At 38.1% G+C, this 13,780-nt stretch overlaps 1 protein-coding gene and 1 long non-coding RNA gene across 5 annotated transcripts; one reads left to right on the top strand and one right to left on the bottom strand.

Annotated features, from left to right (window-relative positions):
• Window positions 1–315: 315 nt before the first annotated feature.
• Window positions 316–11,882, bottom strand: LOC144017952 (uncharacterized). Of its 3 annotated transcripts, none has more exons than XR_013283294.1 (3): window positions 11,586–11,882; window positions 10,917–11,060; window positions 316–733 (listed from the first exon to the last, which is right to left on the bottom strand). It is a non-coding gene; the product is annotated as an uncharacterized LOC144017952 (long non-coding RNA). The 3 variants fall into 3 exon arrangements; XR_013283295.1 differs by lacking the exon at window positions 316–733 and adding an exon at window positions 3,458–3,749; XR_013283293.1 differs by lacking the exon at window positions 316–733 and adding an exon at window positions 6,073–6,899.
• On the top strand, window positions 3,484–13,731 carry tacr2 (tachykinin receptor 2). Of its 2 annotated transcripts, XM_077519966.1 has the most exons (8): window positions 3,486–3,801; window positions 6,396–6,547; window positions 6,623–6,918; window positions 9,294–9,488; window positions 10,924–11,074; window positions 11,166–11,285; window positions 12,511–12,587; window positions 12,663–13,731. In XM_077519966.1, the coding sequence occupies exons 2-8, from the start codon at window positions 6,413–6,415 to the stop codon at window positions 12,853–12,855; spliced, it is 1,167 nt and encodes a 388-aa protein (XP_077376092.1). In that variant the 5' UTR covers window positions 3,486–3,801; window positions 6,396–6,412; the 3' UTR covers window positions 12,856–13,731. The 2 variants fall into 2 exon arrangements, with proteins under 2 accessions (XP_077376091.1, XP_077376092.1); XM_077519965.1 differs by having other exon boundaries at window positions 3,484–3,801; window positions 6,396–6,918.
• Window positions 13,732–13,780: the final 49 nt, after the last annotated feature.

The raw sequence follows: 13,780 nt of genomic DNA, 5'->3' as shown, positions 1-13,780 counted from the left end.
GGAAGCGGTGGGGGGCATCCACCTGAGGGGGGGGGGGGTGTGCACAGGAACACCCCGCACCCTCCCAGTTGACAAAAAATAAATAAAATAAATCATGAAACAACAGGCTAGTGATAAGTGCAGCTTTCTAGCATAAATTATTATAGTTTCTCTTTTAAGTTTACAATTCACATTCGTCACTGTGTGGCAAATGTGGTAACTCGAGTTGGCGTGTCGGACATGCGCTGTTGGACAAGTTTTAAACAGCAACCAGCAGTAGTATTACTGTAAAACATCTTACTGAATCAAAAATGTAATGTGTCTCCTTGTCACAAATCACAGTGAACAGACTGACTGGAAAGACCTTATAAACGTGAAAAGCCAATGTGGTACTATCTTTTGAAAGCAGGTTGAGTACACAAGGTCAAAGACACAAGATTGGTCATAAACATGTGAGTCTTGAACGCAATAAAAGGAAGTGGAAAATACTGAAACTATGTGTGTAGACATACATTAAAAAAAACACTATCTGTAGACAACGTTTTCATGTTTAGTCAACAAAGCATTGTAAACACATACATTAACTTTAGTGAAACATTTTCTTGCTGACATGTTTGTGAGGTGCAGTGAGGCGGAGTCAATGATGGAGTCTGGATTCCAATCCGGTTCACTTGAACCCTTTATTTCCTCGTCCTGTTCTTCAACATGCTCTTCTCAAGGCCTTTTCGTGAATTCAATTCATCAATATATCTGACTGGGACATAACACAAACACGAGAGGGAAAAGGTCAAAAGATTCAAATGTGGTCATAAACATGTCAGTTCACAAGGAATTATGATGAACTATAAAACCGAAATACGTGCTTGCTTGAATATGCTGAACCCAAAGACAAAGGCCAACATCCCCAAAATAAATCTTTGAAGTCTTTCACATCCTGTCTGAATGCAATTATAACACATTACGTGGGTAGGATTCTCCTCAAGTTGAGGCGACACTTCCTGTTCTCAAAGGCATTATCTGACAATATATTTGTCAGCATGTAAAAGTACTTCTTATACTGTGTGCACAAAAACAATCACACAGGGAAACAAACAGCTATGCTGAAGTCAGCAGCCCCCACCGCAGATGCATTCCATCTCTGTGCAAACACAACCAAGCTCGTACAGCAGATAGTTGACACACAAGATTAGAGTAAAAGATTAATGGTCGGAATCACAGACAAAGTTGTCAAAGTGGCACTCAAAACCCAGGACCAACTTCTATTTATCAGCAGGAAAGAGCAGCTTGTAGGATATGCGACAAATGTGTAAGACAAGCATCACCAATAATCTTTTGTGTTCTTCTAGATACAAAGCCGAAAAGAAAACAGGTACTTGTGTCTTTTCAACCATTGATCGATTTTTTTTTCCCTCTTGCAAGTTTAAATGCCTCCCTTTAGTTTGCAAACAATTGGCAAACAAACATGTCAGCAAAAGCCTCACCAACACAGTCTCAAGGCCCTTTTTCATTCTTTTGCTGCCATTTCAAATGCAATTTTTCTGAGCAGATGTGCAAAAATACAACACCCTCTCAGATTGTGAGACAGGCATTCAGCACAAACAAATCTTTATTGTAGTTGTGTTGGGTATCTTGGCTCACATTATTTTTTCCAATTTTTTTTGTATGAAATAAAAGTACAAACAAAACATCAGAAAGTAAAAAAACAGTCGAACTTGTAAGGTTGAATACAAACCAATCCGTGACCTTGGTTGACCCCCAAATGTTCTCATTGGGGGAGAAATAATCATGGAAAATAATTGTTCCCAGGTCAAACGAAAACACTTTTGTTTTAGCTGCTTGTTAGCAGCTAATAGCTAATGTCTATTCCATAAAAGGAAAGGAAAAAAATGATAAAAACAAATGTGTTGTGGTTATATTGTTTATTTATTTTCAGGATAAAAGTACTATAGCAGCTAGTCAGTTGGCAGTTAGCTAGTGAGTGGCTAACGTTAGCAACTAATGTGAGCAGTGGGTGTCTAGCAGTGGGAGGAGTTCGTAAAATTCTGAGAAATTCTCCCTTCACATCAATATTCAATATTCAATATTTATTCATTTTGTCATTGTGCAAATAACATGGTTATAAACAACAACGAGATAGCGTTATGAGCAACAAATACTGATACATCAAAAGTACTGGTTATTTATCTATTTATTTGTACATCTTAATGAGGACAAGCATGAAAGAAAATGGACATATGGATAGGAAAAATGAACTGATTTTTAGTTATACCCATAATAAATCAATTAAACATAGTCAAATGCTCATTCATAGTGGGGAAGTAAAGATGCACAATGTGGAAGGAGCTTTTTGGGTTGTTTGTTGTTGTTGTTTTTTTTATGATGAAGACAATGGCAGGCATTTGCAAATGATGAAACTTCCCAGCAAGCCTCTCGCCTCCACAATCAGCATCATGTTCATTTGTTCACTGGTAGTTTATCCACAAATCAGGGCCCAGCAAGAGATGTTCCTGTATATTGTTAGTGCTTGAGGATGAGAGTTGTGGAACATATTGCAGCTCTTCAGATCGAATGGTTCGAAATTACAGACGTAAATGGTAGCGCAATCGCAGGATTGTGCCAAGTAATATCTCAGCTTGACCTGCAGTTAGTATGCACACATTAACATAATTCTATAGTGCCTGTGTCATAAACCTCACCAGAGAGAAATAAAATGGCTCATGGAACTTTTTTAGTGCTTCTGTGAATGCTACGTCTGACCAAAATTGATGGCACTGTGGAGGCAGTTTCACTAAAAAAAAACAAAAAAACAAAAAACACCCACAAAAATTATAGCGGGCTTTGCTTTTTTAAACACTCAATTCTTTCTATTGCTTTTTCGTAACTTCATGCAGCTGACAGGCTTTCTATTTAGTCTCCTTGCAGATTGAGCATCCGTGTCCCACAGAATGGGTTTGTGTCTCACGTTTTTGATGACACCAGCACCCCCATGCTTTGTTTTTTGTCTTTTTTTCATTTTCAAGCCCTGACAACTCCTGATTAGGAAGATATAATATGGAACAAAGTCCATCCGAGAGCAGAATACACATTTTTTTTTTCAATCTATGAAATAAGCCAGTTCTGTGAGCACTGTTTGATAAAGTTTAACCATGGAGAGAACCAATCAGAGAGACAAAGGCAGAGGCAGTCGAGAAGGAAGAGCGAGAGGATGCACAAGACAAAGAATAATTATATCAGATGAAATACAGGCATCTCTTTAGACCATGTTTTTGTCCACAGCTATTTGCAACGTGAAACGTCCTTTCATCTGCTCATCAATTTCAGGCTGCATGATGTGCAACAGAAGCGCACTTTTTTTTTTACATGCAAATTATATTAAAGGACAAATCTAAGACATTTTTTTGTTCTTTCTCATTCACGTCTTCATTATAGAACCAGGCCCCGCCCCCACTCACCCCCACCCACCACCTGTGAACAGATCAACTCAGTGTGCACACTCACACCAACACAGAGACTCTTATGCCTTCAAGTGTCTGCACCTCGGTCACTCTCAGGTGGATGATCTGCAAGTTGGACATTCCAGAGAGGGGAGAGCGAGAGAGAGAGAGCGAGAGAGCGAGAGAGAGAGAGCGAGAGAGAGAGAGAGAGAGAGAGAGAGAGAGAGAGAGAGAGAGAGAGAGAGAGAGACTTGCAATCAGCAACAATGGGGGCGTCTTGATGGATTGGACCTGGTTATCCATCGCGCCAAGGGACACTTAATTCTTGGCTGTAATCTGGAAGCAAGTGGACACATGGATGACAGACCGTCCTGCTCCACTGCGTGAGGTAAGAATAACACAACACATAGATTTTGCTCCTCTTTGTAAAGAACACTTGCTCATCGTTGCATTGCACTAATTCATCATTTGGGCTGATTGCTACTGGATAATTGTTGTGAGTCAATTGAAAAGACTTGCACACTGTGAGGATGGAGGAAGGGATGATGTTTTAAAAATGAAATTCTGCGTCAAATATAATGTAGAAGAAGTAGAAGAGTATTTGTTTAATAATTTATTCATGATTGTGGTTTATTGTACTAGCTGTTTCTAATATTTTGGTTGGAAAAATATGAGTCGGACCTCAGGCAGATGCTTTATTTTGCTTTATTGTATGACTTTAAAAGCAGAATTTACCTTTTGCATGGCAAGATGTTTGATATAGATTTTGTACAAGTGTACCAATATTATGACTATAATAATTACATAACCTAACAAGGCTTCCCAATTATGATAGTTTGGGGATTTTTCTTAATGAAATCCCAAATCAAATTTGTATTACTTTTGTATTACTGTTTGCTCTGGAGCCCATCCCAGCTGACTTTGTGTGAGAGCCGAGGCGGTGAACACCTTGGACCCGTCGCCAGCTAATCACAGGGCACATTTGGAAAACAAACATTCACAGCCAAATTCAAACCTATTGACAACTTGGAGTGCTCAATTAACCTAACATGAATGATTTGGGAATGGGGAAGAAACACCAGTCCTTTGATATTCTATTATTATTCCGCTTGTAATACAATTTCTCAATTTCATTGAGCTATAATATTGGCCAAATATCTGTTTTATATCGGAGGCGATTTGTTGTTGCTGAATGAGAATGAGTTAATGGGTTGTAATGGATTACACACTTGCGTTTTATAGGCCATATAAATTGAAGTGAGCAAAGAAGATGCATTCAGAAAGCTGTCAACTACTTAAGCACCAAGGACAGCGCATCCAGCGGAACCTCCAAAGTCAAATGCTTCTACAATTTGGAGCCTAAGAAAAAGGTCCTGTTAAGTAAAAAAATAAATAAATAAATCATGCGTGACCTCAGCAAATCTTGTGAGACTCCAGCTAAATGCGTAGGATTAACTGGTTGGTTTTTCTATCACAGAGAGAAAGAGAGAAAGAGAAAGAGAAAGAGAAAGAGAAAGAGAGAGAGAGAGAGAGAGAGAGAGAGAGAGAGAGAGAGAGAGAGAGAGAGAGAGACTTGCAAATGATGTGATGTGATTGATGTAAGCTGTAATGTGTCCGAAAGGAAAAAATGAATAAACTAAACTAAACTAAACTGTAATTATTTCCCACAATATATCTATAAAACGTCATTAGATGCATCAATGCGAGTTGGGCTTTATCACACGTGATGTACAATATAAAAAATATTTATCCATCACTGGAACAATGACAGTTTTAGTTGAATTAGCCCTGCCTGCGAGACAGAGCCATGCATGTGTCTCGCTCCACAAGGGGGCGCAAAAGCGTCACAGTCAAATTGGAACGTTTAATGAGCTTTTTAATGACCTATCGCGTATTTGTTGTTTTTTTGTGTAGGTATGAATTATTATTATTTTTTAATTATTCAACATAGTAATTCATTGCAAATTATTTCACGGGTTAACCCAAAGTTTTAGCTTAGCCCAGCTTTGTAAACTCTTGCATATGTAGCTTCAAAGAGTCAGCAGCTTTATTTGATTTCAATTTTATTTATTTATTTATTTATTGGTTTTACACTTGTACAGCAATAAATAATCCGAACAGGTCAATCAAGTTTGATGATGGCGGCAATTTAAACCTGTAACAAATTCCCATTTGCATTATCCATCCATCCAATTTTCCAGTGCGCTTTTCCTCATTGGCATCACGGGTGAGGCAGATTAGGTGATTACTTGTGCAGCAAAAGCAGAATTCAATTAGTAACTGATCAAAACTCCTGAAAGCGGAAGTGCTTTCATCATGTATCACTCCTTCTGAAGGGATTGATGATGGAATGTGGTTCATTTTAGTAGTGATGTGTAAGTTTTTATTTGCAGTAACATTCTTTATTTATATCCACCCTTTTTTGTCCATCCATTCCTTTTACCGTTCAACTGATGCATCCACAGAAAAAAATCTTTCCATCCACAACATTCGATAGATAGATAGATAGATAGATAGATAGATACTAGATAGATAGATAGATAGATAGATAGATAGATAGATAGATAGCCATGAGTTGACAGTGACTGGCATTTTGGATATTAGCTATTAGCTAACTAGCTAGCTAGCTAGCTAGCTAGTTAGCTAATAGCTTGCTAATATTTAACAAAGTGGACACTTCCACCAAGGACGCACAATCCTAATTAGATGAAATTGTTTTTTTTACAGATGATGTAGAACTTCCATAGAAGCACAAATAAAAAAAAAACAAGTGTTGCAGTATTAACAGATGTGATTCCAGATCCTTGTAACATTTAAAGGTACCCTTGTGGTCACCATACATGCATACAGTCTGTTGACCACAGGAAATGGTACATTGAGTTCAGTTTAAGTGCAACACTAATGTACATTGTACATCCAGGGACATTGAATGGACCTCCTTAATGCACTGCTATTTCTGCATTCGGTTTCCAATGCTAACAGGTGACGAGGGACGCAATATGGACAGTGACAATTTGTTTCAGCGTATTGAGCGGGACCTGAAGGCCACTTCGCTGCCACTGCTAGTCACCAGAGACTCGCTGGAGGATGTAAATGAGACCACTGGGAATCAGTTTCAGCAGCCTGACTGGCAGGTACAAGTCAGTTCAATAGATTTGTCAAAAGCATTTTTGTGTGAACTGAAATGTCTTTCTGATCATTCATCTCAGGTGGCTCTGTGGGCTTTGGCATACTCGCTCATCATCCTGGTGTCCGTCACGGGGAACGTGACGGTCATTTGGATCATTCTGGCTCACAGGCGGATGAGGACTGTGACCAACTACTTCATCGTCAACTTGGCTTTCTCCGATGTTTCAATGGCCACTTTCAATACTCTGTTCAACTTTGTGTACGCGCTGCACAACGACTGGTACTTTGGCCTGGGCTACTGTCGATTCCAGAACTTCTTCCCCATCACCGCCATGTTTTCATCCATTTATTCCATGGCTGCCATCGCAGTGGACAGGTAAGGGAAGGTTTTGGTCAACAACAAAAAAAAAAAAACACTAAATGCCCTCTGACAAACATGCACATAGATCATAGTGACATTGTGGCATGCAGAGCAATTAAGTGCTCTTCCTCTGGTTGGCAGTGAAACATTTGTAGTCATACAACAGAGTAAGAGTGATGTGTTTTATTTACTAGGGCCAGATTTTACACAAAGTTAATTTGTGAGTAAATTGAGAGAAGATTGCTTTTATTTCAGCAGATATACTCTTTGTGACATTTTTGTGGCGCGCCATGAGGTTTTGCGAATGGTAAATATGTTCTTTGACTCAATAAGGATTTTACGAGGTGAGGAGCAAGTGATTTTTGTGCTGATTTGTGGCCGTGAAGAGAGTGCACAGCAGTACGTGATGCTGACAGAACTCCACAAATAAAACAGACCTGCCAAGACAGCTTTGGCGAGATGGAAAAAGAGTGGATTCTGAAGACATTTCAGCAGTGAACAGTACTAGAGTGTCACTATTACTATTTTGTGTATTATTTATGTATGTTATTTTATGTTTTATTTTGAGTGAGCAGAAGCATTATTTAATCAATGGAAGAAAGTTTAATTTCCATTGTGCAGATTACCAGTAGATTAATTTATGAACAAGAATTGGTTAATAAGGGCGGCACGGTGGGGGAGTGGTTGGTATGTCCCCCTCCCAGTACCGAGGACTCGGGTTCGAGTCCAGGCTCCAGCCTTCCTGGGTGGAGTTTGCATGTTCTCCCTCTGCCTGCGTGGGTCTTCTCCGGGTACTCCGGTCTCCTCCCACATTCCAAAGACGTGCATGGCAGGTTAATTGGGCGCTCCGAATTGTCGCTAGGTGTGCTTCTGATTGTGGATGGTTATTCGTCTCTGTGTGCCCTGCGATTGGCTGGCAATCAGTTCAGAGTGTAACCCGCCTACTACCCAGAGCCAGCTGAGATAGACTCCAGCACCCCCTGCGACCCTTGTGAGGAATAAGCGGTTCAGAAAATGGATGGGTGTGTGTGTGGAATTGGTTAATAAGCACTAATCGGGAAATGTGACATGTAAACTATAATTTTATCATATTTTTCAATTTAGCGACGAAATAATCAATTCCATAAATATTCAATATGGACAGTCCTCATGCCAGGATTTGACACTAAAGACGTCGGTGATGTCTTGCGAGATCATTATTTTAGAAGATTTTCTCACAGCATTACTTTGTTGTCAGCATTGTCTCATAAACCTTAAAGGGATACTTCACTTATTTAGCCCATTATAGCAATAAAAAGTTAATATTTTGTCAATAATTAATTTGATACTTTCATTATTTTTTATGTACAATTGGTACCTTTAAAGACACATTTTGCAACTTGCTGTCGACTGAAAATAACATCACAATGGCTCATGTAACCAATCACAGCTCACCTGTTTTCTAGGTTTGGCCATGTGACATTCACAAGCTGAGCAGTGATTGGTTACCTGAGCCCTTGTGATGTCATTTTCAGTCGACAGCAAGTTGCAAATGTGTTTTTAAAGGTACTAATTGTACGTGAAAACTAATGAAAATATCACATTTATTATAGGCAAAATATTAATGTTTGACTGCCAAAAATGGCTAAATAAGTAAAATATCCCTTTCAATAAAGAATTGATTGATTATGGTTGCGAGCTAAATATAACCCTTCAAATATCATGTTGTGTAATAATGTACTGTAACTTGCAGGAGGTTCTTTTTATATGTTGTGCATTTTTTCACAAATTTGAATTCTTCTGTAATCTGAACAAATCATAAATATGTATTGCAATATGCCCACTCTTGTGGTGCTAAATGATTCAACTGAATGATTAATGATTTGATTTGTAAATATAAAAGCGTTGTCGGTATGCTCTTTGTCTAAGCCTGTGAAATTAGTTATTGTTATATATTTGCCATTTAAGTAGAGTAGAAAGATCGTTCATAGAATAATGATGACATAACTACATAGTGTCTCGCTGCCCATGTATATTAATACAACATAATAATAATCCAAGCTATTATAAAACGGCAAATGCAGAGAAAACATGGATGTGATCATTGTCTCCGTCTCTGACTAATGCAGCTACTCCACAATGACTCCATTTGTGGTAATTGATTTAAAAGCATGCATCTGTCATCATTTGTTGAATGACAGTGCAGAATAAATGAGCCTTTCAATAGTTGTTAAATAAGCTGGGCCTTTCAAATGTGGGTCTGCTCCGACCCACGGGTAACCATGTAAACCCCTCACTCCCAAGTCATTGTCAGCTGAATGAATGTTGCCTATCATTGCTCTCATACCTGTCAGATTTGCGCGTGGTCCGAATGCATAATGAACTCATTGACCTTTTCACGACTGCTTTAGATACATGGCCATCATCCACCCTTTGAAGCCTCGCCTCTCCGCCACCTCCACCAAGGTCGTGATAGCGCTCATTTGGATCGTGGCCATCTTGCTGGCCTTCCCGCAGTGTTACTACAGCGTGACCAGATTTTATTACCCAAGAACTGTTTGCATGGTCGATTGGCCGGACGACTACGGGGGAACACACCAACTCAGGTGCGACGTGATGTGATGTACTAAGAAGCACAAACCTCCACTAACATTGAAATGTTAGCCAAAGAAACGATGAGATTTTTTTTTCTGAGGTATGACGGAGGCAGTATATGGCAATTGCACACAAAAAAAACTGGGATATCTTCCATGCTAAACTTGCAGCGTGCTGGAGAAGCCATGTAATACAATAATCTCTATTTTAATTCTAACTTGATTTTTAACATGTTATGGCCAAGGTTATTTTAGTTAACTAAAACTAACGAAAAACTATCATTTAAAAAAAAAATACAATTAAAAAAAAATAACAAAAATGCCTATTAAAAAACGACAACAAACTGAAACTACATTTAATATTTACAAAACTAACTAGAACTAACTATAATTATAGCAAAAATGTCCTTCGTTTTAGTCTTTGGTAATTAATTTAATGCATGAGCCTTTGGGGATGATTTTAAATGTGGTTTTAAGTAGATTTCTTTTTTATATTAACCGGAATAAGGACGTTTGAAATTGTGTCACGCAGAAGTGACATCTAGCGGCAGCCAGTAGAAAAGCACCTTCAGATGACGTGCTCCCATGGTGTTTTTTTTTTGTTTTTTTAAATATTGCGCACAAGCATACATTTTGTAAAACTGCTCAAGAAACTGTAATTAATCTTTTTTATGATTGTCCTTTTAGTTTCAGGTTTTGGAAAGATATAGAGAAATTTATTTTTCAAAAAACTGCTCACACTATGAAGATTAAAGGGAAAGGTATTATTACTTGGTTTACATAGATACAGATATTTGTAATATTGTTGGTCTTTTTATTTTATTAGGGAAATTTCACATTCACAAAGCTAAATTTTTCAAATTTAATCCATGCTTGAAAGTATTTTTGGCTGATATTAATCATTACAGAGTCTCTTAAATTTGTAAATAATAAGAAAGGTCAAAAGATTTTGTTTTTGGAGATTTTGTTTGTTTAATTGAAGTCTGTTATTTTGTTTTTCTTTTATTTTTTTAATTTCAGGGTTATAGAAATTTGTAATCATTTCATTTTTGATGCAAAATTGAACTGGATTGTCTGAGTGAATGTATATATATTTTTTGTCGTTTGTTGTTGTATTGACAAGATTTGTCAAAGAATTGTTCATTTGCATTCTGTCAATTAAAATAAATAAATAAATAAATAAATAAATAAATAAATATTGCGCAAAAGTAATACACATTAAAAAAAACTGAAACTAATACTGAAACTAACTAAAATTAAACTAAAACTAAGCATTTATCAAATAACTAAAACTAACAGAACCACCCTGAAAACTAATTCAAACTAACTATATTTAAAAAACAAAACTCAAAATGAAATAAAAAACAACAACTAAAATGAACAATTCCAAAACTATAACAACACTGGTTCTGGCATCCGACTGACAAATATAACTCTTACCTTGTAGCTACCAGTTTGCAGTGATATTGCTGATCTACTTGCTCCCCTTACTGGTGATGCTGGTGACCTACAGTTTGGTGGGCCAGACCCTGTGGGGGGGCCACATCCCAGGAGAGGCGTCGGACCACTACCACAGCCAGATCACTGCAAAGCGAAAGGTCACGTTTTCCACTTTATTACTGCCATTTATTCCGCTGCAGTCTAAAGAAATGTGTGAGCCGGGTGGACTAAAAAGCCTTTGTCTCTTAGGTAGTAAAGATGATGGTTGTTGTGGTGGTGACCTTCGCGCTGTGCTGGTTGCCCTACCATATCTACTTTATACTGGGATCAGTCAACAGAGATATTTACAAGCAACATTATATTCAACAGGTAAGCAGTTTTCATCATACGTCGGTTGTGCATTGATCCTTATGTATTCAAGTGTGTGCGCGTGTGTGTATAATCGTTTAATCATTACGTTTAGTTTGTTGTTTTGAATGGTCGGGCACCAACCCCTCAAAATAATGGTTTCTTCCACTTTATGAACTGCAGAGGTTTGCATCTACTGTTTAACTACGAAAAACAACAAACAACAAAACAAACAAACAAAAGTAGAATTCAAAAACCTCCATGGCCAAATTACTAAGTGAAAAGTGATACCAAAAAAATGACAATATTGGAGCACCTTACTTGTTTGTGTGTGTCCATCTGTTAGCTTGCCATTGTAGCTACCAAGCCAGTTCTTGGTTCATGTAGCATTGTAATTGGACGGGCACCACCATTATAAATGTATTTATTTAACTAATTAACTATTTTATTAAATGGCATTCCATGGAAACAGTCATCTGCGCCTTGAGTTGAGTTGAGTTGAGTTTATCAGAAAATTAAAAATCGTAAATTGGGTCAGATCTAGATTGGACTGTACCACTTTCATTCTGGGACAGGGGAGAAACAGATTCGCCATTGCTACATTCATAACTAACTAACTAACTAAAGTCTTAACAGCTAGAAATGCACGAAGCGCCTCTCGCTGTTCAACATTCAACAAGAAAACGGTGAGTAATTCTGTGAGAACAGAATTAATTGTCGCGTCCATTCGTCCATGTTCGTTTTTTTTTTGTTAGCTCCGGCGTCGGCGCTGGCTTCCTGGTTTCGTCACCGTTGCATATCCCGCCCCCAAACACAATGTCGCTCGGTGATTGGTCCGAACTACCAGTGGTTCGGGAACGGCGGTTATCTGCAGGAGCGGTACAAAATGTATTCTCCGGAGTTTGTGAACTCACAAATACCGCGAGAATTCATCTTGCAAGGTTATCAATTTTACAATTCTGAGACAAATTTATGAAGAAACATTAAATTCACCACTGAATTAAACCTACACTACTGTACAGTGGCATCTTGAGATGCGAGTTTAAATTTTTCCATGGTAATGCTTATTGAAAACAGAGAAAACAGTGCCAGCTGTTGTATGTGTTGGGGTACTGCAACTTGTTCTCCTAACAAAAGGTACTGAAAGAAAGAAAATGACGAGGACATCCTTTCTTACTTCTCTCACATTGTTACCTGAGCAAATGTGACTTAATGTACAAATACATTGTGTCTCTTTTTTTGAAAGGTTTATCTGGGCATTTTTTGGTTAGCAATGAGCTCGACCATGTACAACCCCATCATTTACTGCTGTCTAAACCAAAGGTAAAGCTCACATTTGCATTCCTAATTGGAATGAATCCTAATCAAATAGTTTGAAAATGTCCTCTTCTGTTGCAGGTTCCGTGCCGGTTTCCGCCACGCCTTTTCTTGGTGTCCCTTCATCAAAGTGTCAGAGGAGGACAAGATGGAGCTGCAGCACACGCACACCTTCAGAGTGACCATGACGCGTAGCCTACGCAAAAACAGCCCACATGCCTCCATCCATGCAAATGACACAGGTGATGCAAACAAAGGTTGTGGTCAAGGATGATGCCAACTTGCCAAAAGAGAAGCCGCCATTATTCTCTCCTGCGAAGCACTGACGACATGTTGCACTGATGGTTTTGAATAATTGTGTTTCGCTAACTATGGTTGTTATACAGTATTTTCTGCTACTGTACAACTTGAGGGCCATCTCATTTCAGTCACTTTGCCTGTAATTCAGTTCGTATGCTGATGATGAAAGCCATTTGAACTGCTTATCGGTGAGCTAAAGTGAATGTTTGTGCGCTCTCATGCTGGAAATTCAATATAGCACTTCATTATGGAAAGTGGATTCAAATGAAAAAGCTAAGTTAGGCTACCTGGAATTAACATTGTAGATACCAAGAACGCCTTTCTGACTCATTGTAATTATATTCTCAATAGTTGGAATTTTTAATGAAGATATTGTGATTTATTTGAATAGTTTGTGTACATTAAATTGGATAATTTGGAAGTATTTTCACGCAGCAGAGTAATTATCATATAGAAATCATGCTATTTGAAGTGGTGGCGGAAAGCCCACGTGCTTTATTAGCGTCCAGTGATTCATATTCATATTCAAGATGACATTTTTGTAGTGTAAATGTATGCAGAGCCATAAAGATAAAATGTGAAAAGATTTCTCTCGTTTCAGTTAAGCTTTTGCTTAATTATTGTCTTTTTACGCACACTTTTTAATCTTTACGCTGCTCGGGAAAAAGATGCACCTATTAATGTCATATAAATGCAATTGCTTTGTGAGGTGATTAACCAGTGGCAATCAATCATCCTGATTGAAAACTTTGATATTTACTAAGCAGCGTCTCATTGTGAACGTTGTCTGCAGAAAACAGTGTAGTTGTTGAACATTTAAACATATTTAATAAATGTGAGAATATTTTCCAGTAAATGGTTGTACATTTTCTTTCGGTTCTCAAACACGGTGACCACAC

This window comes from Festucalex cinctus, chromosome 4 (assembly GCF_051991245.1).
Source record: "Festucalex cinctus isolate MCC-2025b chromosome 4, RoL_Fcin_1.0, whole genome shotgun sequence".
In the NCBI taxonomy this organism is placed as follows: Eukaryota; Metazoa; Chordata; class Actinopteri; order Syngnathiformes; family Syngnathidae; genus Festucalex; species Festucalex cinctus.
Note: the sequence above shows the minus strand (reverse complement) of the source record. Positions and strands in the feature narration are given on the sequence as shown.